We start from the raw sequence: 27758 nt of genomic DNA on the forward strand, positions 1-27758 counted from the left end.
TCAAACTATGACACATACCCATAGCGGTGAAATTGATAAGTAGCGGGCTAAAGAAAAAAAGCCGGCAGATCCCACGCCCTGTGGGAATCGATGTTATGCCAAGAAGTGTGCGAGGAGCCTACCAAGTTAACGAAACGACCATGAGAGCACCAAGACGTAGGCGGCTGTTTCATGACCTACATGACACGCATGTCATGACATTCATATCATGAGTCCTCAGGAGTTAATTTAGCTTCGCCTAGGGGACCTTAAGGCGAAAGCCTTAGTCATGCTCGTGACTATGACTTCGACCATTAGTCTTTTCCTTCACTTAGTACCATATCCGAACCCATTTCAGTTAATTTTGACTGTTAATCTTTTTTCGCTGGGTCATTGTCATTTTAGGTTGCTGTTTCATGACCTACATGTCACGCATGTGATGACATTCATATCTTGACCAATCATTTATGTTCATCATACACTCTTGTCATACTATGCCAATTTTTGGTACATACCAAGTCAACGATACGACCATGATAGCTCTAAGATGTAGGCGGCTAGATAGATAGATAGATACTGTCAAAGTGGCAAATGTTCGCCAAGAAATGCTTCGCATTTAAAATTATGCAGATCTCACGCACTGCAGATGTTAAGAGAAGCATTTTGCAGCTATCTGGCTATGCAGCACCGTTTGGGGTTCCTCGAAAGGTTACCAGATGAACCAACGTGCTTGCGTAAAGCAAGCAGCCGTGGTTGACGCGAGCCTGTATGTGACGACAGAAGCAAGGCGACAGAAGGATGACAGCAACGGAATTACGACAGTTTCTATTTTTACATTACAACTTTACAACATTACAACTTGTTCCTTTACGACCTGTGCTGATCCTTAAGGCAGTACTATTAATATGGCGCAGCGTTTGGCGAATGTGGGCCGATACCGAAGACGGAGGGTGCAGTTGACACAACGTCTCAAAGCGTTACATGCCAGGAAGCAAGAATGGGAGAGACTGACATGCTCCCACTCGTGACGCAAGGGAAAGACAGGCTTAAGTCTGTTGCCGAATGGAAACTATAGCACGCGCACACGTGCTCCAGCTCGTGCTGTGTGACATGATGTGCGCGCTAAAGAAAGAGAGAGAGAGGAGCTCTTTAATGGATCCTGGAGAGGTCTGCCTGGCGGCATACCTAGCATGCTACTCCAAATGGATAGGATGAAAAACGAAACGATGTGCACAGTTCACAACAAAAATGCACAACATGCGCAAAACACAACACTTAACACTAGTCTGAATTGTCTCATTGAGACCAGTCCAAGGCGCTAGTCGTCTCAAAGAGTTAATTGGCGTTAGCACGAGAGAAATACACGTGTACTACGATGAGCTACCTGTCTGTTCTCTTTCCTTTCTTTTTAATTTATTCAATCTTCTTCTGCTGACAAGTGTAGGCAACAAGACGTTAGTTTGGTTGATTCTCCTTTTACCTGGCTGTCTGTCCCTAGTATCACCATCAGCTGGTTCTCCTTGGAGAAGTATAGTCCCACCCAGGATTCCATATAGGATCCGCGATGTGTGAGTCGTCGTCGCCATTGCGCAGTCCTTGTCGTCGTTGTGCCTTCATCGACCTTATCGTCATCCTGCTGAGACAACAAAACTACCATGACATTTTTTTTTCCGTCAGCTTTGAGAAGTGGTACATAGAATGCCATCACTCCCTACAATTTATCTAGTGAAATTCACAAGCACAACGGTATAATGCAACGTACCACTGTTCCTTGTATATATTTATTTTGTAACCAAGAAGAACAGGCGGTCAGCCAGGGGCATCTCCGGCGTATTAAATCCATCGAAGAAGTGCCGGTCACCCTGGCGCATCACCAGCGTTTATACTGAGCCACTCTCGAAGGCAGGCAAGCAAGCAAGCAAGCAAGCAAGTTTACGTATACGGGGCCGGTTCTGGCTGCAGTTCGACCTTTCCCTTCTTGCGTGCCCTGTAAACGAAACCTTAATAATCTATTATTGATTATATATATATATATATATATATATATATATATATATATATATATATATATATATATATATATGCATACAGCCGAAATGTATAAAATAGCTGTCTTTATGCATCTGGTGGGAATTGTGTCATTTCACTTGAGAGGACTAACCAACAATCGAACTTGCATGGTTCGTCCGCTTGGCGCGTTCGTTTCGGATCTTGGACTTGTCTCTCGATAAGCGAAGGAACTGGAACGGAAATGATGGCGGAATAGAAAACACGGATGGGAGATCGTGCATCGTAAATCTCCGCTTCAGTTTTTGCTTGCTTTGTTGTGACTTTTAATTTTCCTTTGTGGAAGAAAGTAATATCGTTCGACACGATGACGAAGAGGATGAAGATTATTGGCGGTCATTCGTGAGCGCTAGCTGCAGCAAATGACAACAGCGGCGAGTGAAAGGACAGAACACCAATGCCCCCAGTGAGCTTCGAGACCTCTTCGGGAAAGTGGACACGGATGATCTTGTGCCCCTACGTGTAGGCGCGCTGGACGTGAGTGTGAAACGTGTTTGCTTCGTGGCGTAACCTATTGGGCCAGATGGTTTTGAAACTTCTTGCGTGAAAGCGCGAACGTTCAAGAGCGAGAGAGGAAGAGAAATACACGCTGTTAAGTGCTCGCGCTTTCACACAGCATGGTTGCTGCACCATGCACGCATGACCATACCACAAGGGAAGAACCTTCATGAACATTTGTAGCGTGTTACCGATGCTTCCGTGATGTGATGTTAACCTCTTGGTATGCATGTTCCTTTCCTCTCGCGGCGATCGTCCAATAGGCGTCAAGTACGCACTGCGCGTCGAATTGACATCGTTTACATCTGGTGGACGAATGAAATGAAAGTTGAATGACGATGTTCTCGAAACACATAGTTAAGCGTAGTGTTTCCATTCAGTCTCGCTTTAAACTGACTGTCGGCGCGGAAAGAATCTGTGTAACCATGCAACTGACTCGCGGCCGGCGCTTCATTCTTCGTCACATGTCCGCGTGCGTACGCATGCAGTTCGCGTCGGGCCACGCGTACAGTACCTACAGCTTAATTGTAGCATCTATTTGAAATGCTTTGGCGCATACAGTTGCTTAGTTTCGCTAAATTTATGCCGCAAGATTGTGTTCTTAGGTCTACATCGTCCACTACTGCATTTGGCGTCGTTACTTGCACCAGCGAGTCTATGCAAATAACGTAAACAAGTTGCTTAGACGCAAAGCAGTTTACGTCTCTGCAAAAGGCTGACTTCTTTCATATAGAAATGGGCATATGACTGTAGTTTTCGATATATTGTTTTATTTTTTTTTCGGGACGAAGTTGACAAGAAATGGTGTCATGTACTTTGTAAAAGGATGTGGACGAAAAAAAAAGGTCATAGTTTCGCGCGAAAGGCGAAGCATCGATTGCGATAGCAAAAGTAAGGACATTTGTTTTATCAGCCATATAAACTTCTAAACATAGGCAAACTAACTAAATTAACAAGCATGGTGTCACGCGCGCGCAAGCAGACATGAACACATCTCACTCGATGACCGCGGAAACTCGCTGTCGCAACGCTGGAGTGAGCAAGCGCTCATTGAGCCACGATCGCCGGCTCAACCTCGCACGCTTTCACTCGCACATACAGCATACGGCGCGCGGCGACGATTTTATCACCTTTGGACTTTATACGGAACCTCACGACGACGCCTACGATGACGACGACGGCAGAAATGCGTCTGGAGTGTTCCTATAATTGTTATCGCAATAATACGATATTTCAAAATCTGAGCTAGAACAAATAATCGGTAAGAGTAAGTTCGTTTTCACCCTTGTATACGCCAGTGGGTCCAGGTACCGGCCATGGCGCTTGACTAGCTGCCACTGTGCCAGGATGCCTTCCAATATGCTCCCCGTTGTATGCTATACTTGCATATCGCTAAAGGTTCACCGAAATTCTGCAACTGTGTGCTCCTGCTGACGTCTCATAGCAGCACGCTCTTCGCTACAAGCAGGGCCCGCTTCTTGCAGGTGCTGCTGCCGGGTCACATGTTCCCAGCTACCCTGCTCGCGACACTGTCGCTGGCGTTGAGCAGCGGTGCAGCTTCTGCCGTCGCTGCTGCAGAGTTGTCGGGATGCGCGTACGTGGGAGAGCGCAACGTGACTCTGTACAGAGACGCCAGTTACGTGCACCTATGGAATTACGTGGCCTCAAGAGTCGCCGATTCGCTCACCGACGACGTCGATACCGGTAAACGCATCTGCATCTTCGGTTCAGCGCTAATGGTGTGAAAAATTACACCGTCTAGTGCGTTGGCAGTAGTTTCTGTCGTAACGACGCGTCATAACGCGCACTAAATGATGAAACGTGCTCTGAATGATGAATGATGACAGTTTCTGTCATAACGCGCACTACAGTGTGCGTCACGCTGCCGCGCAATTGGCAAGCTCACTTGCTCCGAGTCCAAACAAGGAACTTATGAGCAACGCTCAATTTTGGTCTGGTTGATTGCCTAATGACGTCTTCAGATGTGAACTACACTGGCAGTATGAGCAGTGTTTGTCCTCTTCCTTGTAACTGTTCGATAACGCTTGACTACATATTATAATGCTTATAAAGTTTATAAGGAACTTGCTTATTGTGAAGAAAGGCCATTTGTTATTAATTTTCTATGGTCAAAGAATAAGCCCTGTCTTAGTAAAATGTGAACGCCTCTGCATGCTTATAGTGTTACCTTTCTATATTCGTCACGCGAACTCAAATGGTGATGAAACCATTGAGAATATTCTGTTAGAATGTCAGAGCATCCATTAAATACGTTGAAATACGTCCGCCGTTGCAATCCTGTGGTAGAAGTATGTGGTCGGGAAAGCACCGCTTCAATGCTGCGACGCTGTGAGCGAACGTGCTATATCTGGTATGGTGCACGCGCCTGTAATAAATGGTTGTTTTCCGCACTGGACATCCTACAGCACAGCACACCGTGTCAGCGCCGCTGCTGTCACCTATTCTTCCCCATTTTTACTTTGTTTTATTTCAATACTCCGAATGCCATTACGACGTTAGTAGAGATGAGCGGCAAGTTCAAATCATGTTCGAAATGGGAGTCTTGAAGGAAGTGTGGTCCGGGTTGCTGGCGACGGAGGCGGGGAGGTGATTCCATTCAGAAGACGTTCTCGGCACGAACGAATGGATGTGCACGATGGTCTGCAGGCAATATATATAGCACTTGAATTTTTAAACGATTGTCGCTCCCATTAGTGTTTCTCTCTTTCTATAACGAGGGTCGACACGAGATAAAACGTAGCAGGGAAAGAGAGCTAGCAAGATGTGCTTCAGCTCAGGATTGCTAAAAAAGATCTCATGAAAAAAAAAAGACATAGACGGGCTAGTTTTAGTTTGTAAAAGTGTTCAGGAAGGTCAATATATTTTATGGCAGCGATAGCGGCGGTGCGAGAGTAGTTGGCGACAATGCGCCGATCTTTTGAATGGCTTCAAGTGTAGATACAATTGTAAAAGAGTGAGGGTCCCACATTGAAGAAGCGTATACTCGAGTTTCGATCTGACTAATGTTTTGCAAGTAGCAGTTTTTAGGAAACATGTGAGCTAACCCGCGCACACAGCCGCGCGAATTCTCCGCGGCTATGACGTCCTCTTGCTAAGCGAATAAGATGGAGAAAAATATTGGGCTTGATTACGAGCCGCGAAGACCACATTGCGATGTCAGAGCACGAAAAAAAAAAGTGTGTTTTTTTAGATTTAGATGCACGCTAAATAATCTCATGGTCGAAATCGATTCAGAGCTCACCACATCGTCGTTTTTCGCAGCAAGGGTGCGTCTTTGGAACATGAAATCCGATCAGTTAACCATTAATTATGTATTATTATAAGGTATGCCAGTGGCCTTATACCTTCGATATGAATGCTCATATTTCTTCGCACTCTTTTTCTTGCGTTGCTTTTCAAGACAAGATATTGGACGACAAGATTTTCGACATGCGGACGGGTCTGGCCAGCTTGGTAAGAAGTCATTTTATTCATTCCGGCATGATGAAAGTTAACCAGCATCTCCCGTACTGTACGCTTAAGTCACGTTCACGGTTGTAACGCCCATCCATTCATTAACATATGCGAGAGAACCGGTACGCAGCAATGCAGTAACCATGCTGGGCTTAGTTTTCCGAAGGTGTTTTTAACCTGGTTAAGGTGTTCTCGTCATGTTCTAAACCGTACCTCTATTGTTCCTCTGCACGAGGATTGACACAATTTCCAATGTTCTCAAATTGAAACACCCCACCTCTGGCTAAGCCACAACTGCCAAGGTAAATATACCTGGTAGCGGAGCTTCCATAGAAGCCCATACGTTCAAAACGTGGCGGTTCATCGGCGCTTCATGGGGCTTAGCGCCATCTGTGTGAGAAGGGAATACTTCTGGCGGAAGAAGAAAATAATGTTACCATATATCCGCTAAAAACTGAAGTGACGTCATTTTGTTCTAAAAGGCGCGAAATTTGTTTTCGGAGGCCTGCCATTAGAGCTGTATATTCAAATGCCTCGCCATTCGACTTGATGGGCGTTTCGAGCTTTGAGCGTGGAAAGCGAGGCAGGAAAATGTCAGCCGCACGGGTGTCGAAATTGCATCGCTGCACAGAACATACTTTCTTTGGAGGCCGACGAACGCTTTGGGCGTACAGCGCTCGTCCTTTCGTCGGACGCCAAGCCCGTCGGCCAGCGCTGTCGCGCGATCGAAAACAACTAAAGTAAACAATTATCTGGCGGTCGCGACTCACTACTTTTGACTGAACAGGTTAAGAAACAATGAAACTACCCGCGTCACCAAATTCAGACAAACGTCGACAAGCAAAACAACGCAACGTGTGAGGGGGGCGTATTGTGACAGGTGAGCTTTACGAGCGCGCCTTTCTGCACACGTCAAGAGCTGCATTGCATTGCAAGTGATAGCGGTGATAGCGGCGTCAACGCCCGCCGCTATCGGTGGGCACTCTTACAGTAGGCGGAGAAAAAAGGTATTCATTGATAATGATCACGTCATGCGTATGTAAAATTGATTAGGAATTTTATTTTCGGTGAGTGAATCGAACTGTGTCTCGCTTTAATTAGAAAACGCTGATTTCTTTCCCAATGTGTGTTCCCTCCAAAAATAGGCGCGCTTTAATCGCTGCTCCCATCACCACCCTTGCTGATGTCGGTGACAATTCGTTCTGAACCGCTTTTCGCCCGAAGCTTCGCGACCTATTTGGACCAACCTTGCAATTGCTTTGTCTTGTTTGTCTTTTTCTAGTCTCGTTATTCCCGTTGTTCTGTTATGTTGACCACAAAACTATCAGGTAACCCGGCTTTCCTTGCTTGCTCTATTTACCGTGCTGAACAGATAGCCCTTCAGCTAGCAGTTTCGTTAAAGAGGCGAATTCATACATCTTCTTCTTCTTTCTGTGGTTTTACGTGCCAAAACCAGTTCTGATTATGAGGCACGCCGTAGTGGAGGGCTCCGGATTAATTTTGACCACCTGGGGTTCTTTAACGTGCACTACAACGCAAGCACACGGGCGTTTTTGCATTTCGCCTCCATCGAAATGCGGCCGCCGGGGCCGGGATTCGATCCCGCGACCTCGTGCTCAGCAGCGCAACGCCTTAGCTGACTGAGCCACCCCGGCGGGTCAAATTTATACAGTCGAAAAGGGTGGATAATTGGGCTTGTTGGCGGTTCATGCCTATACAGGTACAGTGTGAGGCAGACAAGACGCAAAGGAGTAGACGCACACGGCGCTTACATTCAACAATTAGACTGCTTTACCTTCTTCTAGACCTGTTCTTTCAGGTCACATAAGTCTGCGGCCTGTCTATTATATAAAACAGCATTGAAGTTTATTTCCTTTGGTCTGATTGCGGTCCATAAAGTTCTAAACTGGTGATTCGCAGAAAGTCTGTAGGCATTCATAGAGAGAGAAAAAAAGAAGAAAAAAACTTAGCCAAGCTAGCTGCCTAAGTACAAGTGTGACAGCATACTTGGATTGTGACGTCTGAACAGCTGCGCGCGCTTCCATCACGGGCGACCCTTGCGCACTCTCATTTATCGAAGTGGCGTTTCTGTACCTCGTATCAAACTTGCAGCTTCGCGCGCACTGTGACGCACTCACGTACGCGCAACATCCTTTGATGTTTCTGTTAGATACCTCAAAAACGGGTGATGAGGTGAAATGAACTTTATTTGGTCCTGAAGAACCCCGATCAGACACCCCCCGAAGGGGGGTCCGCCACGGTTGCTGGCCGCGCCCACGCCGGTACTGGAAGACCGTGGCCCTCCGCCCGTTCGCAGGCCTCCTGGACTGCCGAGAGTTGGACTGAGAGTTCGCCGCTTTTAAGGGTCCTCTCCCAGTCCTGCTGTGTGCTGAACTTGGCGCCACATAACGCCGGGCACTGCCAGAGCATATGAGCGAGTGTGCACTTATTCTCCCTGCAGCTAGGGCATCCTGGATCTATGCCTTCAGCAAAGTGACTAAACGTGCTACGAGACGGGAACGAACCTGCCTGCAGCATCCGGAGAACGGACGACTGCGGTCTAGTGAGCTTGGAATGCGGGAGGGGGTACCTCCGCCTTGACAGTTGATAGTGAGACGTAACTTCGTGAAAGGTGCCTAGTGGATCCTTGAAGCTCTCCGCGAACCCGCCTGCGGACCCGCCCGGACCGCCGCGGCACGTGATTTCTCGCGCACGGTTATGGGCAAGTTCGTTGACATTGAAACTGACGGATGAACCCCTAAGCCCATGTGGGCTGGGAACCACGTAATTGTGTGAAAGCCTACCGCACCCCTCGAACTGAGGATAGTGGCAGCCTCCCTGGAGAACACCCCCGAGGCGAAGGCCCGGACGGCAGCCCTGGAGTCAGTGAATATCTCAGGACGCGAAGGATCCTTCATCGCGAGAGCTATTGCTACCTGCTCTGCTACGGAGGCAGACACCTTCCCAACGGAAGCTGAGTTGAGTACGCGACCGCGATGATCAACAACCACGGCCGCAAAGCTATCGGAGCAGCCATACTGCGCCGCATCAATGAAAGCCACCTTTCCCGGGGATTTAGCTACGAAGTCAAGCAGAGACCTGGCCCGTGCCTTTCGCCGGCCAACATTGTACTGCGGATGCACGTTACGCGGGAAGGGTTCCACCTCGTAGGTAGCCTTCACTGTCTGTGTTAAAAACACCTTCTGTTCGGTGCTGCCCATATGATGGCAGCCCAGCGACTGTAGGAGACGCTGCCCAGCCTTGGTGGAGGAGAGCCGCGCGACCTGAGCTAGTTTCTGTGCCTCAGTAACCTCCGATAGGGTGTTGTGCATGCCCAGGCTCATGAGCCTGTCCGTGCCGGTGCTCATGGGAAGTCCCAGCACCCTTTTGATACTTTTTCGCATTAAAGTGTCTAGTTTATCCTCTTCGCTTTTAGACCAATTCAGTGCCGATGCGACGTAATTAATATGGCTCATCAAAAACGGGTGAAGTACGGGTCATACTATAAAGAAAGGCACTTGCCCGCGATGGCAAGATAGAACCTCTTGTCTTCCACAGCAGCCCAATGCTATAGGGCCACGTTCGCACACATCTTTCTCTCCTACCGAATTCGCTTTTTGAAACGTCCGGCGCAAGCGTCACGTGACAGTTTATCGCATTCTTCCCTCGCGACAGCTAACGCTTTGACACTATGTGTTAGAATGCACTGCCTTCGGGATCGGCCCATATTATTCGATGGACGGATACTTAGACAGTTGTCGCAGGCCACCTATAATACTATCGCGATAAAAAAAATGCAAAGGCGAACGCATATAAGCTGTCTTCGCGCGTTCCAGAGACATTATAACAAAACATCTATAGAGATTCTATAAACTGTCTAAATGTTTGTGAGGTTTCTCCACCTTGTGCAGGCGTCCCGACACCAGCCGCGACTGAACAACGCGTGGTACGCACTGACGACGCTCATCGTGGTGGTGCTCATCCTGCTTCCCATCTTGGTGGTGTCACGCGTGTCCGTGTCGCGCATCCAATGCGGCTTCCTGCGCAGGCTGTTGGCGCTGCCGGCGCGAACCGACAGCATCACGTGGTACACCGCCTCCACGGCAGCGTTCGCGTCTTTCATCACGTGAGTGCGTGCGACCACGCACCGTGGGTTGAGGGTACATCGATTGAAACATTTTAACCCAAATAAACGGAAACTTTTAATGGATTAATAGGATTTATTAATATACGTAAGTGAGCCAGAAACACAACGAAACTTGCGATCATGTACATTAATATTGCCGAAAACTAAACCAAATTGTGCTATTTGAATCGACAGTTGCCCATCAGCGACATAGTATGCGCGGACATATATCAGGAATATCAAGATTACTTGGACGCAATCGAACGTCCAACTGCATAGGCAAAGAAACCTGTTAACGTTCTCTTAGGTAGAGTTCATTTACTTGCTACATCACTGGTGACAGCCGCATTGAAGAGGCGCACGCTGGCGTTGGATTCCCCTCAATATTTTTGTTTATTTATTTATTTTTACTCTATCCGTCCTTGCTTTAACATATAGTTTGTTCTACATACTTCGGAATTCTGCGCATTTATAAAGTTCACCGCACTGTACCAGCATAAAACAATCGACATCAATATATATATATATATATATATATATATATATATATTCAATATCGGCCAAATTTCAGAACACTCAATTAGCAATGTCGAGATGGCACTTCTAATAACATACGAGTTTACGGCACTTAGTCATAATTTCCCTGCTACCTTATAGCAGTGTTTCCGTCCTAAAGCACTGCTATACCGCAGAAGAAAATTTGCGACTTTTTTTTACTCTCTCTCTCTTTTAATGCTGCCCGTTGAATTGCACTGGTACATTGCGGTGAAGTTCGACGGACAGCTGAAGAGGCAATCTCCAGGATTCCTGGACAAAGAAGTCTTTTAGTAAACTTTACTAACTAAAGTTACTAAACGTAGCTTCTTATCTTACAAACATTCACAAACTGCCTTTAGTATATATACAATTTCTTCAAGATAAGGCGTGTACCATGTGGGTTACTGCTGGTGAGACAGCGGGCACTGGCGCGTTTCGTTAGGAATTTATTTACGCATACCTTCGCGAAGGCACGTCTCAGTGGAACGTTTGCACAATTCATTGAATTACAACGCACCTGGAACATTTTCGCAGCCTTATAACTTTAATCTCGCTAACGAGGTACGCAGACCTCAGCCAAGTCTTTATTCTACAACCTTAGAAAAGCGTCCTCACTGAGTTACAGAGAAAAACAGAGAGAGATATAAAACCTATAACACGCGGCTTAGCACTTTCGGGTGTCTCAAGACCATCGTCTAACTTGAAGAGATCACACAAAGAGCGTGTTGCTTCGCCATTCCAGGTTGTTCTACATCTTTCAAATTTGTTCATCACTTGGAGCAGAAAACGCTGTCGACATCATGCAGACCAAGACTTGGGAGATCAGGAAGGACATGCGTTTCTTTCTAAACAGCATGAACTGTGTGAGTTTTTTCTTTCTTTGACATCGATGAAGTTGCACGTCGTTACTTAAGTGAAGAGGTGAACGTATGGGCTTTGCTTCGCTGTGAACCACACTGACAGATGATAACGGGCATCTAGAAGTTCGAAATTTCGCACGTCTGAAAAGCTCGTTGCGCTTGCTGTTTCAGCGATTCGACCAGTTTCTCGACGGCGACATCAAGCCAACGCTAGAAACCGTCAAGGGCACTTTCGGTTCCGGAAGTAAGTTGCTAGCTCCGCTCACGTGGACCGATTGAGTGCAAACCTGTGCAACGCTGTAAACGTGCTTACCGTAGGTAGCCCTGTTGCACTTTTCGCAAATCTCTCGTGTGGCGATCATATTTGGGGAAGCAGTTTAGTTGCGGGAAAGCGATCGCTAATTTGCCATTTCATCCTCTAAGTCGCAAAATACTTTCGGCGCCTTGACAAAAACTTTTTTCTTTCTTTCTTACTTCTTTAGATCAATGAGTAAAGTTTGCTTTGTTGCACTACAATAACATATTGCAGTGAAGTAAGCTTTCAAGGAAGTAGCTTGCGACAGTTAATTGAGCCTGCAGCACTGCTTTATCGGATAATTGAATACGTCCTTACACTTACTCGGGTCTTTCTCAAAAGAACTCATATCGGGTTAAACAGTGCGAAATGCTCACTTACGTTCAAAGACAATAGCGCACTTGTCGGTGACATTATAAATATCCTGATAATTTTTGTTTTACTTTCTTTTAGTAAGTAGCTCGTTTCCGGAGCAGCTGGCAAGGGAAGTACGGAATGTAATGAGCAATACTCCACTCCAAGCCATCTACAACACCAGCTTCCTCGACAGTGAGTTATCGTCCATACATGCATGAAAGCATGAACCTTCGAAATTGTCTGAGTCAAACGTAACACCAAAAAAGTATTTTTTTTTCCTATTTATTCAGTGCGACGTGGTCTTCTGCGAAAAAAATTGTTTAAACATATATTTTCTAGTAGCAACCGAAGCACAGCGGCTGAACGCTGAAAAAGACTGGCCCGGAGATGGGGTTTAAACAAAGAGAGAGAGAGGGAGAGAATCGACTCGAAGGTCTACGTGTTCAATATTTTGAGAAATTAACGACATTTTAACAAATTTCGGCGTTCCAGCGTTCGACGGAAAATCCGTCTTCTATAATATATTTCTTTGTATTTCATTTCTTTCTTTTATTTATTTTTATTATTTTTGAGCGAAGCTCTCTTAGCAGAAGATAGATGTTGGTAGCTTGATGTATGAATTGCGTAACTCGGAGAAAAATTTAGCTCGCTCAAAAGCACGCATAAGTACGAGCTAACAAATAAGCGTCAGAAGTATAACTTACGCACGTCAATTTAATTATGTGCGTTGATCTGCCTATCTATTTGTCTGAGATTGTTCTGTCTATCCATAGCAGTCTAATGAAGTGTGCTATTCCGCCTCTACACCGTTGTTCGTTGCCCCCCTGTTCACAGTGATACGCGGAACTATCGCTGCCTATGCGAATAAGGCAAGTATCATTCGGCAAGTACATTCCCATCATGGTGGCGACCGACACGTCTCTTGCTAGTGCCGAAGCAAAAAGGGTAACTGTAACCGAGGAAAACAGCAATCCAATTTTAATCAATAACGTGATATTCTAAGGAGGAAAAAATCGTTAAGTAAAGTAGTAGGTGTTTAATGGTAAATACACGACAAAATACAGGGTCCTATGTTATAGAAGAAATCTTCGCGCTTCTAACATTATACATAACCCGTCCAGAAGCCAACAGTCATACTGCGTAGTTGACCCTGTTGACACTGGCGAAATAAGGTTAACTTCATACATCTAGTTTGAGCAGGTGATGCTAACGCAGTTCCTCCTCAATTTGTTTAACTTAGGAAGAAGTGGCCGCAAGTCTCAACAACCTCGTCGATTCTGCGAACAAGACTGACCATGAGGTAGGTGTCATTCCGTTTTACTTTTTCACTTTAAAGAGGCGACTGTTGTTGTTTCATTAAAGTTGGTGTCAATAATGTTAGTCAGATGAAATAAACTAATTTGTAGTTATTCACTAATACTCCTTCAACTCCTTCAACCAGTCGTGACGACAAGTGGCTGCATTCGTTTCAGATCCAGGAGCTTTGGGCGCAGCTGGTTAGCAGTTTTGGCAGCCTAAAATCCGAAGCCAGACGAGGTGAACGTTTTTCTGCATACTTTTCTTCCTTCAATACTACGACGGAACACTTACTGGATGAAAACGTCGCCATTAAGCCCTGTTCAGATTTGACATAATGTGTGGAAGTCTTGAAGATTGCTAAAGAGTTCCGGTGCAAGCCGCTCTTTGGGAATTGGTCAGGAGTGGCCTCCGGGCGTACCTTCAGTTCATCCTCAGCAAAATGTTTTGTTACATCCTGTAGAAACTTTACAGAGCTTTTCTGTAACAGGGAGGGGGATCTATCGATAGTCTATAGACAGCCTGTAGACCTATTGTCTTACACTTGTTGACGACTAAAGTCTATAAATAAACTGCCTGCAAGTAAGCCGCTGGGAAGTGTAAGAACCACATGATCAAAGGGCGTAGACTTGGTAATTACTTATGCTTATAGATAGTGTACATACGCTTTGAATATACAAAACAGCAAGTCTGCAAGAAGGTGAAGCGGCACACAGAACGTCTATACACAATATACAGACTGCCTGATTTAATTTTGTAAGACGGCCACAGGGTGTCCTTGTGGCGAATGCGCAGGAGTTGTACGACCCATGGCATTACTGCCACGTGATGTTTTCCCTTATAAAATACCGTAATAATCACTAGTCATTATATAGTTTGGTCCTGCCACGTCTTCGTAACACACATTTGCCTTCTTTTTGTACGAAAAGGCAGCATGACCCATATGTACTTCTGCAGTGCTTAGCCCGGAGAGTTCACTGGCACCCGTTTTCTTACGAAATAACAGCCGAATAAAGTACACCGAGACATCGTTCACCCTCGCAAAAACCACACCGCTGCAACCAAACATTCGACCTACCTTCAACAAAATTTCTCCCCCTTTTTATTAAGATATATTTTGGTATACCAAAAGTATACTGAACAAAACGTTCTCGGACACCACGCGTCCTTCTCTCGTTTCAATTGTTTTCTGCTTAGACACTGAGACATCAGGTGTGACCCCCGCCTGTAGGAGTATCACGAGCGATAGTGGAGTAATCAATGTCTTGGCGTATTATGGTAGGTACAAGCCGGCCTCCCGGTCTGGTGCTCGTAGCGAGACCCCAGCGGTTATAAAAGGGCAGAAGGGCTTCCCCAACGTGACGTCATTCTTAGATATACCGTGTATTTAGTGTGCCAGGGCCATACGGAAAAACACTTCTAAGACAGAGATACGAATTTTTCCGATGCAGTCGTACTCACGCGATTCGACGGGGAATTTGCTATAGGGCACGTTCCCTTCCGGAAGCGAGTCGTGCGCGAAGAAAGGCCGGCGCCCGGCCGAGGGACGCTTGTAAGAGGTCAACACACATCTCTAGAACGCGCGAACCACGTTCGCAGGACTGCGCTGGCGAATCTGATGGCGGCATGTGGCAGAAAATCGGCTGTATCTGAGCTTGCGGGACTACATTTACAGTTTCCATTGATTTCTCTCGACCTGGTGGTCGGCTTAAGCTTCTGTGGCTGCTTTGGCCCTCGCGAGTGTGTTCTAGACATGTGTGTTGACCTCTGTGCTTACCTTTGCCGGGCGGTAACCGGGGCTTCAGCGGCATCCTAACCTATATACGACTTCCAGTAGCCGAGGCGAACGCGCAACCACGAAGCCGTAACTGTGTTATTTAATATAACGCATGCGTTTTCTACAGATTCACGCACTGCACCTAAATGTCACGAAACACAAGTGACCTCCGATTGTGAAGTAACTGTCTTATATCAGCTGCTGTTTTCTCGACTTAAATCAATGACGTATACCGTGGTTAAAACGCAGACGCTGTGGAACAAGTGATCAAGATACAGAAGATAGCAGAGGCGGTGCAAGACAACGTCCATAAAAAGATCACGACGGTAAACTAGAACCTTCTTTCTTTCTTTCTTTCTTTCTCTTTCTTTCTTTCTTTCTTTCTTTCTTTCTTTCTTTCTTTCTTTCTTTCTTTCTTTCTTTCTTTCTTTTTCCCCTACATGCCTTGATGTTCACGTTGCTTGGAATATTGCATAGCGGAAGTCCGACATTTACTGGCGGGACATATGTTGCACGACAATGCAAATAGTGGATGAGAAATATTTCACATGTTATAAGATTGTTCTAATAATTGTTGAAGAAATATAATTTTCGATAGAGTGACATTTTTTTTCTAGTATCAATGAAGTAACGAGCTGAAAAGGAAAAGCTGAAAGCTGAAAAGGAAGTGACAAACTTTTCCCTAATGGAGCGCCGAGCGAGATGCTCAGCTGCAAGCGTTTTATTTCCACGTTTTAGAGTAAAACTTGGGACAAGTTATTAAGTGTTGAAATAAGCTCTAATCTCCAGCAACAACCAATATAACTGAACAATAAACACGTGATAGAATATAACTTTATAAGTTAATCTTAGGAAACAAGCACCAATAAGAAGTCGCTGTCACTGGCAGACAGAGTCGAAAGTGTGTTTCGTCTCGATTTGATCACTTCTCTTTAACGTGAACTCCTAAAATAATTGAACGCTACAATACTCCGCATCCATTTATTAAAGCGCGGATGTGTAACCGGCGGCCGGCGACGCAGTGTCATGACGCCCACAGGATCAACAACTTAGGAAACAACAATGACGCACCGTGTGTCTTCTTTCCTTGCGTCTATGCCATCGCTTTGTGACGTAAATTACTCTTCAACGTGCGTCCGACGAGCTCCATTTCCGAAAGGTTGCCGACCTCAGCAGTGAATAATGTAAAGGAGACTCGATGTGTAAAGCATTGTCTGCCCGCGCGCGAGGCTTAAATGAGGCGTGGCCCACTTGCTCGTCTCTCGCAGGCCAAGGACGTGCTGCTCACGCACGAGATCGCCTACCCGGGCTTCTTGGGAATGCGGACGGACCCCTTCCAGGCCGGCAGGCGGCGGCTGTGAGTGTGTGTTATCGCCGGCGTGAACCACGCCACGAGACTATATATCGAACACGTTAGCCGCGGTTGCTTCTCAGAACTGCGTTCCCAGAATATCGCCGCGACCCCCACCGCGGCCTCGGCCCTCTGTGTTCGGCAGTGTCTGCGCAGTGCAGACCGCCCTGTGCACTGCGTTAGGTCGATGAGCCAGGATGCGAATGCGACGAGCTCTTTCGGCGTTTGTGTTGACCTTCCTCCTCTTGTGTCCGTGTCTGCACGTCTACGTTTTTCTAACGTGAATCTCTACCAATTAGCACAACTTTCTGTCTTTCTTTCGCAATATCGTGTTGTTATAGCATGTGTGAACGCTGATAATGAAGTGACACAACGTTTACGCTCAAACAGCGTCCGTCTTATAACAACCGCAGCGTAAATTCGCGGCGTGGCTAAAACTATAATGTACTGTCCATAACACAAAACGTCGTCACCGTGATACTTTCGCGCAGGCCAAGCTGTTATCACAAAGTTTAGAAGCTTGCGCGAGCTGTTGCCGAAACAAAACTGCGAACACTTCGCTGTATACGGACGAATAGCGAAGTTTGCTCAGTTGGTGTCGCTCGTTTCGGACGCCATGCACCTGCCGCATCTTTAATCGCACTCAAATCACAAGTCACATGCGTAAAAGGAACCCCGCAGCTGATATGAAGTTTATCTAGGGGCCTAGCGAGAACTTCCTAGCATACCTGTTTCTGCTGTAGTTGGCGTTAACTCTACGTGCCAGATGTCACGCATCATTTGTGGCTGACATCGAAACAGAGCATTCTTTACGCGCAATCCGGCTGTCACCGTCCAGAATCATATACAATGACGAAAATAATCTGAGTGGCCCATACCCAGAGACCATTTGCTAACAAACATCGTTCTTCAAGCCAAGAGGGGTCTTAATGCTATAAAAGCTAGTGCTGCGTCGACACTGTGGCAAAGGAAAAGAAATATAGTATATCTCATTTTACCTTATGAGTTTTTATCCCACTGCCGACGTGATCTCTATTTATTTATTTATTTATTTATTTATTTATTTATTTATTTATTTATTTATTTATTTATTTATTTATTTATTTATTTATTTATTTATTTGTTTGTTTACAGTACCCTCAGGGCCCATAAGGGCGTTATAGAGGGAGTTGGTACAATAAACAATAAAAAATTCAGCACGTTCAAACAATTATTAGTATTTAGAGTGATAAACTCAATATATAATCAGTTATTGCACTCTTGAAAGATGATGCCTCCTCGACGCAGGCGATGTTTCTTCCCAAGTTCCTAATACCATATAACACAAGAAGCGTCGACGTCGCCTCGGTCCGTTTCGCTAAAAGGATGTCAAAAGTAATTATGTTCCTCCACTTGCAGTGTGCTGCGTCGTAAATGTAGTAGTTTCCGTTATACCCTTTCTCTAACCCACCGAGGTATAGTTCTATGGCTATGGTCTTGTGTTGCTGAGCCTGAGGTTGCGGGTGCGATTCCCGGCTGCGATACCCGGCTGCGGCGACCGCATTTAGGTGCACGTTAAATAACCCCAAAATGTGGTCGAAACTGATCTATAGCCCTCCACATATGTGAAGCGAAGTTCGCTTGCATCTCTCATAGCCCCAGAGTTGCATTGGGGCGTTGAATCGAATGAATGAATGAATGAATGAATGAATGAATGAATCAATCAATCAATCAATCAATCAATCAACCAAGAGCTCGGAGACAGCTTTCGCAACTTGGTTGGTGTTCACTGCATACGGTTACGTCACGCTGAAAGAGAACTGCGCCTCATCATATACGTAAAGGAAGTGTGCGCTCCGCGAACACTATTGGAAGGCTGCTTTCTTCATGCGTGTTTACCAAATAAAACATGTCAGGGCTTACTTTCCCAGGAGGACTGGTCACCTTCGTCACGTCCGTGGTCGTGGTCGTGTTCGTGTTGTCCCTGATGGTCACCATCGTGCTCGGCATCTCGATGCGCAGCCCGGAGACGATGCCCGCCGAGAAGAACAAGTTCTCGAACTTTGCCGGCCTGGCCATCCTCTTGTGCGTACGCGCGCATCAATGCGCGGCTCATCTGGCGCTTTCACTTACACTAAATAACATCTTGATTAGATGTCTTACTATAGTACATCATATCGCATTGCGTTATACTCAGAAAGGTAAAATGAATGGATTACCACCACATTTTGTTAACCTTCGCATTAGAACGCAGTACGGATCACTGCTTACACAGTACATCATCGCAGTGTTTCTGAACAAGTTACCGTTTAATTTTGCCTTCGCCCAATAGGTACAGACAGCACAAGTGTTTATTTAAAAGAAGTTGTGAAAATATATTTTATGTGGCACTCATTTCGCAGTTGTTACCATAGCCCATTTGACTCTGCATATTGACCCTCCTGAGCAAAATTTTGTGGTTGTCTTATGGTTGCTCCATTACAGTCGTGTGATGATCGCTGATGTATGCTACACTTGATGTCTATTTCTTTGTTCTGTGTCACATGAGGGTTTACAGAGGTCCGGGATTACGTCAGGCAGGTATGGTGTCTAATCTCCGGCTCCTGGCGAATGTTTGTCCAAAATAAAATTCAATTCAATTCAAATCAGTCCTAATGTAGGATGCAGCTACAAGGGAAACCCGTACGGCCGCATACTACACTCAGGTAGATGGCAACTTTTCTTTTTGTGAACTATCCCCCTCTCCCCCCTCCCCCCTTCCCTCCTCACCCTCCCATCTTCTTGCGGATTTCCTCAGAACTCATTCGGATCGGTCAGGTACAGCCTTAGAAGCTTCCGCAAGGGTGTTATATGCATCCCATAATGGGGCAGGTGTACTTTTGTAAGCTTCACCGCAATACAGATATGTATTGCAACGAATCCTTGCTGATTTGATTCCCCACTGCCTTTTCGGTGTTCTGGAGTTGCCAAAGTTTAGTCAATAATGACACGTTGTTTACATTTAATGCTTGCAAAACAAATGTCTTTTTTTTTTTTCACTCCCGGTCATCAAAATACATTGTGTATACTTTACCGCATTACAAAGGTGTCTTGCGGTGAAGCCATTCAGAAACTCGCACAAGATTATTGTCGAAGTTTCGAAGCCACTCCACGAGTGGCAGGATCAGTCACCGAGCCCTAGCTGTGCGGGCTCTTGTGAAGTGCTTAACGCTAATAAGTTCATGAGGGCGAGAAGCATACTGTTCCTCGTAATGGTCACGGCCAGCGCACCATCGAAAGTTCTACAGATGCCCCGGTACATGTCCTGACCGCAGGCCCGGCTCCATCGGAGACTTCTGAAGGCAAGCCTCCGGTCTCTGGATATTTCATAGCACATGTGGCAGTTACGTGCCTCGGCTGCTACGAGACTGTCGGAGATTACGTGTTTGTACATACGGCTGATTGACAACTACGCAAAAAGCTGCATCGTCGTACTGAAACTCCAGCCGTTCGCATTGGGTGCTCAAGTTGGACTTGCACCGATAATTTTGAGTTGACATTTTAAAGTGTTCGCTATAGTTGTTTTCATGTGGTTGACCGCCTTGGAGGAACATACAAGTGATTACTTCCCCACAAGCTTTAGGTTGCTTTAACCGCCGCTGTAACTTAGTAGCTATAGCGTCATGCAGTTCCAATCGTGGCTGTAGAAAAAAAAATATCGTGTAATTAAACTTAGGTGCACGTTAAGAAATTCATATGGTTTATTCGTATAGCGCCGCTCTCATCTTTGCTCCACCCCCACCCCCCTTTCTTCTCCAATTGCGGCGTCTCCTATAAATCAGGTGTCATTGCGGGACTCCGCGTCAGTCAAACTGAAATAAAATACTCGACCGCTCAGTGACAACTTTTCTTTTCGCATTGATTTGTTGGTAGTGCCCGAGTTTATTCAATGCAGTGCAGGAGGAATACACTTCGTCTTGTCTGGCATCATATTCTTTCCTGACATTATTGTTCAATCGCGCATTTAAATCTTTTGATAATTCTAACAAAATTACACATGATTCCTACAAGTTGTAATGGCTCGACTTAGACTGTTCTACTATACTGCCCATCCTCATCTCTTTCAACGCACATCACAATTGAGTTGTTTGCTTACCGTTACTCTTGGACCCTTTTCAGTACAGCCTACGGCGCACTGCCTGCGTCGGCCGTGCTGCTCGTCATTGGCCGGAACATCATGAACATGAGCGTAGCCGCCCAGGCCTTCATCTGCAACCCCTACTCGAGGAGAAATCCCAGCCTTGTGGATCACGTACGCCCAGTTTCTCTCTCGCAAACAAACACTTATTCCGGGCAGTCTAGAAACGGGCAGCCTAGAAACGTCTTATAGACTACTTGGCTCTATAGACCCTTTCGCTGTCTACAAACCAAAGCCGCCATAGTTTACAATGTGGCGTGCTGAACAAAAACCGCAAGCTGCAATAGTCTGCTAATATATACCGGATGGTTCAGAGAAGGTTTAAGTGATTACAAAACGCAGAGCAATAGAGATTGAGGGACGATTTTCTTTTTGCAACACGTCATTCGCGCAGCAGATGTTGGGATTTGTGCGTTAATTACCAATTTATAACTGATAACTACAATCCACTATTTACCTTTTTAATTGCCAACTTTATTGGATTCGTGATTGCAAAACTGAAGCTAATATGGAGACCATATAATAAAGCCCACCGATTTGCAAGACGACCGGTGCTTGGCACCAATTTAGAGAAATACGTCCTCAACATCTTCGGCAAGATGCGCATTGCATTTTCCCGTATAGCTAAGTAAATTTTAAATTTTAACTGACATATAGTGAACATTTACCGCGCTCGCATGTGCGTGGGATTTCATGAGCGTATTTCAGTGCGCGTGCGTGCGTGTTTGCGTGCGTGTGTGCGAGGTAGAGAAAGGACAGCGACGAAATCGAACCACAATTATGGGGGGATCAATATATGCGTATATGGTGGCGCTGGAGAACACTCCCAGGGTTAGTTCTTGTTGTAAAACATAAATTGCCCCAGGGAGTGGATGGGAAAACGGCTCCGCGGTAGCTTAACGGTAAGAGCATCGCACGCGTTGGGACGTGGGATCGTTCCCCACCTGCGGACAGTTGTTTTTTCATCCATATTCATTTCCATTAATTTATCATTTCTTTTTTTCAATTAGTAAGTACAAGTAATTTCCCCTATGTTGTCCTTGGTGTCATTGTTTGTTGGGTTCTTATGATATATATATATATATATATATATATATATATATATATATATATATATATATTCCTTAATAATGCGCTTTAAGCGTTGGTGTGAGCGCTCCGAAATCAGTTCATTAACGAGTTCTCTTCTCACCTTACAGATACGTTTTGCAGCTGAGGTCAACCGCAAGTACACTGCGCACATTCTGGACTACCTCACTTATCCGTCCAGCTTCACGTAAGAAGCAAGCCTATTTATTTTTTTTAAGGGGCATCACGTTTGAAGTAATGAGGTCGCTTAAATGATGACGCCTAAATCGAACACTACGTCAGTATGGACTGACAGATACGTTTAATACTCTCCTTATACGTGCTGTCTGGAAGATCGATTATCATCACAAAGAAATGATGGCCAAACTTTTGCATTTCGTGCCTAGACCGCGCGGCGCTCGTGACGTCACAATCGTATAGGCCGTTTTTCACCTATTGTGGTGCACGTAAAGCTCCTAAAAGCTGGCACACTATAATCCTTTTTATCAACAACGAGCCAGTGTCGGCGAGGTTTCGCCATGACGTCGTCGCCAGTCTTTCGTTTTCTTAACTTTTCTTTGTTTTTCTCGCGCGCCAGTCTTCCCCTCATGACAAGACTGTCCTGTCTGAAATTTCAGGAGCGCGATCTCCAAATGTATCGCTGAATTATTTTCTTTAGTCTCTATTTGCCCGTCAGTCGAGCGTACACCGCTGTCGCACTTCCGTGAGAATGAGGACGTGTAGGATCAATGGACAACTTTTCTTGTTTTCAGAAAATGTGCAAGCGCCCTCGATAAAGCCATCAAGACCGACATAGAGCCCCTTGAAATAATAGTAAGTCAAATTGAAATCCCACGGCTTGTAAAATCGTATCCACCTGCATGTCGTGCGTACGCCTAAATGAAGCATATATATATATATATATATATGAAACCCATAACATTGTGTGTTTTTTATTTACGTTTCCTGGACGGACATTTTCACGAATGATGTGATTTTCATATGCGCTTTCAGCGATAGACGAACAAGCTCACGTGCTTCGCTTGAACACGTGATTAGAGTGCCAAATTCGTTTTCCGGTGCGCACGTTTTCCAAGAGCTCGACGGAACTTTCAAATGATTTGCACATGCAACGGACCTAAGCTCACTCTAACAGAAACGGCGGCCAACTGAAGCGAGCTGTTTAGACATACACTGACGAGGAGCATAGTTGCCCCGTCTAAAGCCACCCAGTGCTGGTGACGTCGGAGCTGAGAGGAGGCGTTGGCCGAAGATCTCGAGCGAAAGGGGCAAAACGACGGCGAAGCGCGCGCCTATAGCTAGTTGACACTGGTTTAGTGGTACGCTGCCGCGCAGCAGTCTCCGGCACGACCATGTGAAAAATTGAATGCGTTCAGCTTCGCATTAGTAGGCTAGTTGCGAACGGTGACAACCTTCTGTTTCAAAATAAGGCGACGTAGGAGTGGAAGTTACAGACAGGGTGTTTCAGAAAATGTGCTCGAAATTCCTTAATCAGGGAAGATGCGATAATTAACTGATTTCCTGTGGACTGCTATTAGTGCGGGTACATACGTTTAAAAATTATTCGAGATAATAGCTAAACGAGGAATTATAAAAAATACACAAATTTACTTTTTTTTACCGAAAGTGGGAAACGATTGAGTACAATATAAGACTTGAAGTCCATCGTTCAAGAAGTCCATATCCGGTTCCAGACATGCAAAAAGCTGACGCTGTAGCGTTGCTGCCACCGTGTCGGCCGGGGTAGACACACTGAAGGAAGGACACCGAAGACAACCGTCCAAGACCCAAACCAAGAGCCCTTTATATATCCTCTATATTATATAGAGTTAGCGAGCCCTTTATATATCCTGGCGGGCGGTGACGTCACCGGCGAGCTCGGACGCCGCAGTTGTCTTGGAAAGCGGGCGTCACTCGGTGGAACGCCGCGGAGCACTTTGATGCGTTCCGGTGCGCGTTCATCGGAGCGCTGGTTGCGTTCTATGCAACGCCGCAGACGCTGATATCTGCAGCGTAATGAATTTCGATCATTTCATCAAAAAACGTGAAACTGAACTGCTGAAGAGAGAAACTGCCACGCCTTTAGCAGATGCCCATGACTGATGCCCCTGTTTACACCTCACCGTCGGACAAGCATAAAGCGAGCGAGTTTGCGGCTTGATAAGGACGCTTGGTTCGTTTCTAAAGGCATGGCGATTCTCAAAGCTACCTTGAAAAAAAAATTCAGGGGCTTTAGGTGCCAAAATCACGATCTGTTCATGAGGCACTCCGTATGGGTGACTCCGGATAAATTTATATACTCCCTAGGGTTCTTTAACATGAATCTAAATCTAAGTACACGAGTGTTTTTGCATTTGTCCCTTAGAAGATTCTATTACCAAAGTCGTCATTAGTGATTCTCAACAGGCGATCCGCAACTACGATGCCGGCCGTATCTCTCGCCCGGCATCACACATTCTAGTTTCTACTCCCTCCTCCTCCACATCCCGCTTACTCCTGTAGGCTCCAGCCCACGAGTCGCTCAGCGGAAACGTCCAGGTGCATACACTTGCTCAAGATCTTAGCTGCCGAGCCGTGTAGGATCCACCGCCCCGATTCCCCTGACACAACTATCTCGCACGATTCTCTAGTCACCACTTACACGAACATCCTCCAGTACTACCGACTCGGAAGATGCATATATCCCGCACACCGCGATCTAACAAGACGCGAGGACGTCCAATGGCGCAAACTACAAACAGGCAGCTTCCCACACCCCCTCTTATACAGTAAAATCTTTCCGCAAAAAAAAAAAAAATGGCTGTGGCTTAACTCAGTTATGCCTGGGTGTGCTCAGCGAGAGGTACGGTTAATGTTACTGTTTAGCTTGGTTCTCTGTACGGTTACATCGGTTACCAGCTATCAGCCTTGTCCTCTTCTAACGAGCTGTTTCAGCATCTCGTCGGTGTCGACCGGCACGTTCACCACGGGTCCCTTGATGCCAAACTGTCCGTCTCTCCAGTTCATGAGGTGTCGGATCTGAACGAAGGGTATGCGCGGCGCAATCAAACGTTCCGCCACGTCGTTCAACACCGGTAGACGTGGTGGCATCGGCGGGTAACGATACCCGTTACTCACGCTGTAAAGCGGGATCTTCTGCTTCTGGAGAAAGTTCCTACACGTAGCACAAACACTCGCCACGGGTCCTCCTTCCTCACCCCACTCAGGTAGGGCTAAACCAAGTGTTTCACGCATTGCGCTACTCACCGGACTCAAATCTCGCATATGCCAAAGTCTTTCGCAAACGTCACACGCAAATCTAAACGGATTGCCTGTAAAGTCCGTTTGGAACATGCGCGTCGCACTTAACCTTTCTGCCAGCCGAATCACATGGTCCGTCACACGGCGAGCCTTCACTGTCCTCCAACTGCGTTGTATCGGCGGCTAGGCGCGGCGCTCTCCGAGCGGCATCACTCTGCCGTCTCTGTTCGATACGCCGAGCACGTTCTTCTTCTGTACCCGCAGCTCGTTGCCTTCTCCTGGTTTCATTCCGTCGTTGATCCGCGGCCGTGGCACGAGATGCCGAACTAGACGACGAACCAGCCTCATCTGAATGCACTCGCCTGGCTGCTTCGTACTTACGACGCTTCTTGAGGCGTGCGGCTCGTTCTTCCACCGTCTCCTCGGCTCGCTGCCTCCTCTTGGATTTGTTCCAACGACGAAGCCTGGCTTCTTTGAGTCTCTCCGACTCACTTTCCATATCTGCCGACGAATCCCACCGAGCCGCCCCTTCTATATATACGATGCAACGCCGGCAACGCCGAGGCAGCGCCGGCGCTTGCTAGGCAACGGCTCAGCTCGCGGTTTTACCGGCTCCTCCTTTGACATCATGCCAGATGGCACGGCGAGCGGCGCTGCCAGCTGCGGCGATTGCTAGGCAACGGCTCAGCTCACGGTGCGGCCACCGACCACAGCGAAATGGCGAGAATACGGCCAATGTAGCTCTCGCTACAGTAATGCCTAGGTGCAAACACTGCTCAGCTCCGGCCACTCTCATACACATGGCGTGGACTTGTACGCACTACAACACAGACAATGCAAACACCCCAGAGTCGTGGGAGTCCCTCCTAAGTACCTCCGAGTCAGCAGACCAACGCCGGTTCATCCAGCGTGCGGTGGAGGCCGCGGAATCCCATGGGATCCCCGCCGACCTCCTCTAAGCCAGCGCAACCGGTCCTTGGACTGGTCCCCTCTTTTTGGGCGAAATAAACTGCCGACGCCGCCCGCGTTTCCCCGGCGCGAACGCGGGATACGGGGAAACGCGGGCGGTGTCGGCAGCAGCTTTGCGCGTTGCCTAGTTGGTGCCGCTATAGTTCTCGTTTTCTATTTCCCTCTCCCGAGCATTGCGCGCGCCGCGCGCATGCTCTCCTAGAGAACGTAAATAACGCGTTTTATAGTTTCCCATTACAGGTTGAATATTGAAGTCGTTATTAGAAGTGCCGATTACCCTACATATGTGAAAAGTCTGCCCTAGGAGTGCCAATTTTTTGTAGAGTGGGCCTCAATGCTCCCCATGAAGGCTGCCCGCTCGACTCACCTGAAATAAAAAGTGATCTATTAAAAATAATCGGGAGTGGATTTACGTGTTTCTTCAAGACGAAGCAGTGAGTGATGCAGGCACTGAGGAGGGCGGCCAAAGGGCCCTGACGCGTCTTTTCTCCTCAAATATAACTTTTCCTCTATCTCTGTTCTCTGCAATCTGACAAGTTCGGTACGTTGGGCAGGTTAGTAAAGATGCATGACTTGAAATCAGTAGCGCGTAAAGAAACAGTGGCAAAATAAGATACGCAGAAATGACAAGTGCTTGTTATGTGTACGTTTCTTCCTTCTGCCTCCGTTTTTTTTTTACGCGCTGTTCATCTTACATCTTGCCCATGTTTCTTATATTTTTTGCATGCACTGCGGATAACCGGGAAACACAGTGGGGACCGCAGTCGGAAGCAAAAGCCTAATCTTCGTGTTCTTTTGTAGCGTTAGCTACACTGGCCTAGCCAAGCCCGTTTCGCGCGGCACATCAAGAGCCGTGCTGCGCATGCGCAAGGATCAGTGATGTCACACTGCTTGCGCACCGGAGCCACCGGAGCCGGCACCTCTCGCGCACTCCGCCGCCGCCGCGCGCGACTCACCACCGCCGGTCTGCGCATTCCAGAGGAGTGACGTCGTAGCCGTGGTAGACGCACTGGCGCCGGCGCTCGCTCGCTGTGTAGTCGCCGTCTGACACTGCGCTGGAGCCGCTGCGCTTCTGACTGGCGTTTGCCAGTGTGGTATAGCCATGGAGAAGGAGAGCGCAAATGCTGCTCAACAGCGCAGAAGAACGGAGAAGCTTGACTCATCGGATCCCGAAGTAGTTGCCTGGCAATTAGCGGTTGAGCGTAGGAGGAATGAATACATGTGCCACATAATACGTATACCGCGTGTGTGTCATTGGAGCAGCAGTAAGCATGACAATCAAGCTAATCCTTGACAATCTAGACAACCAGGAAAGCTAAGAATAATCAGCTGAACCTTTTCTAACGCTACGTATATCCTGGCATAGCCGAGCTAAGCCACTGCAACTTTTTTATTGCGATAGCAATTATATGGACACTCCAAAGCAGATTTCTGCCGTCGGCGTCGCCGTCGCCGTGAGGTTCCGTATGACGTCAATGGAGATGAAATCGTCGCCGCGCGCCGCCGAACGCTGTATGTGCGAGTGAAAGGGCGCGAGGGACGCGCGCTTTCACGGGGAGTGAACCCACGGCGGAGAACAAACGCGCGTTCTGCGCCGTGCTCCCTTAAGGGCTGCAGAAGTAGGCGTCTCTTTCCTCCTTTACAATCACCATATATGAAGAGCAAACTTTCTTCCGACGCACGAAAG

General features: G+C 46.9%; 2 protein-coding genes across 2 annotated transcripts in view; both read left to right on the forward strand.

The window, feature by feature from the left end:
* The first annotated feature begins 2230 nt into the window (after window positions 1–2230).
* Window positions 2231–16627, forward strand: LOC125944959 (uncharacterized). Its single transcript, XM_049666421.1, has 12 exons — window positions 2231–2523; window positions 4029–4248; window positions 5966–6018; window positions 9930–10144; window positions 11424–11544; window positions 11713–11785; window positions 12290–12385; window positions 13028–13062; window positions 13434–13493; window positions 13666–13729; window positions 15516–15592; window positions 16535–16627. Exons 2-12 carry the CDS (start codon window positions 4047–4049, stop codon window positions 16625–16627), a joined length of 1089 nt encoding a protein of 362 aa, XP_049522378.1. The 5' UTR covers window positions 2231–2523; window positions 4029–4046.
* A 1858-nt stretch (window positions 16628–18485) lies between these two features.
* LOC119448589 (uncharacterized) overlaps window positions 18486–27758 on the forward strand; it is a 33884-nt gene continuing 24611 nt past the window's right edge. Inside the window, exons 1-4 of the mRNA XM_049666422.1 lie at window positions 18486–18681; window positions 20755–20887; window positions 21973–22049; window positions 22615–22675. Coding sequence (XP_049522379.1) covers window positions 18506–18681; window positions 20755–20887; window positions 21973–22049; window positions 22615–22675 — 447 coding nt within the window. The 5' untranslated portion in view covers window positions 18486–18505. The remainder of the gene's footprint in view (window positions 18682–20754; window positions 20888–21972; window positions 22050–22614; window positions 22676–27758) is intronic.

This window comes from Dermacentor silvarum, chromosome 4, assembly GCF_013339745.2.
Source record: "Dermacentor silvarum isolate Dsil-2018 chromosome 4, BIME_Dsil_1.4, whole genome shotgun sequence".
NCBI lineage: Eukaryota > Metazoa > Arthropoda > Arachnida > Ixodida > Ixodidae > Dermacentor > Dermacentor silvarum.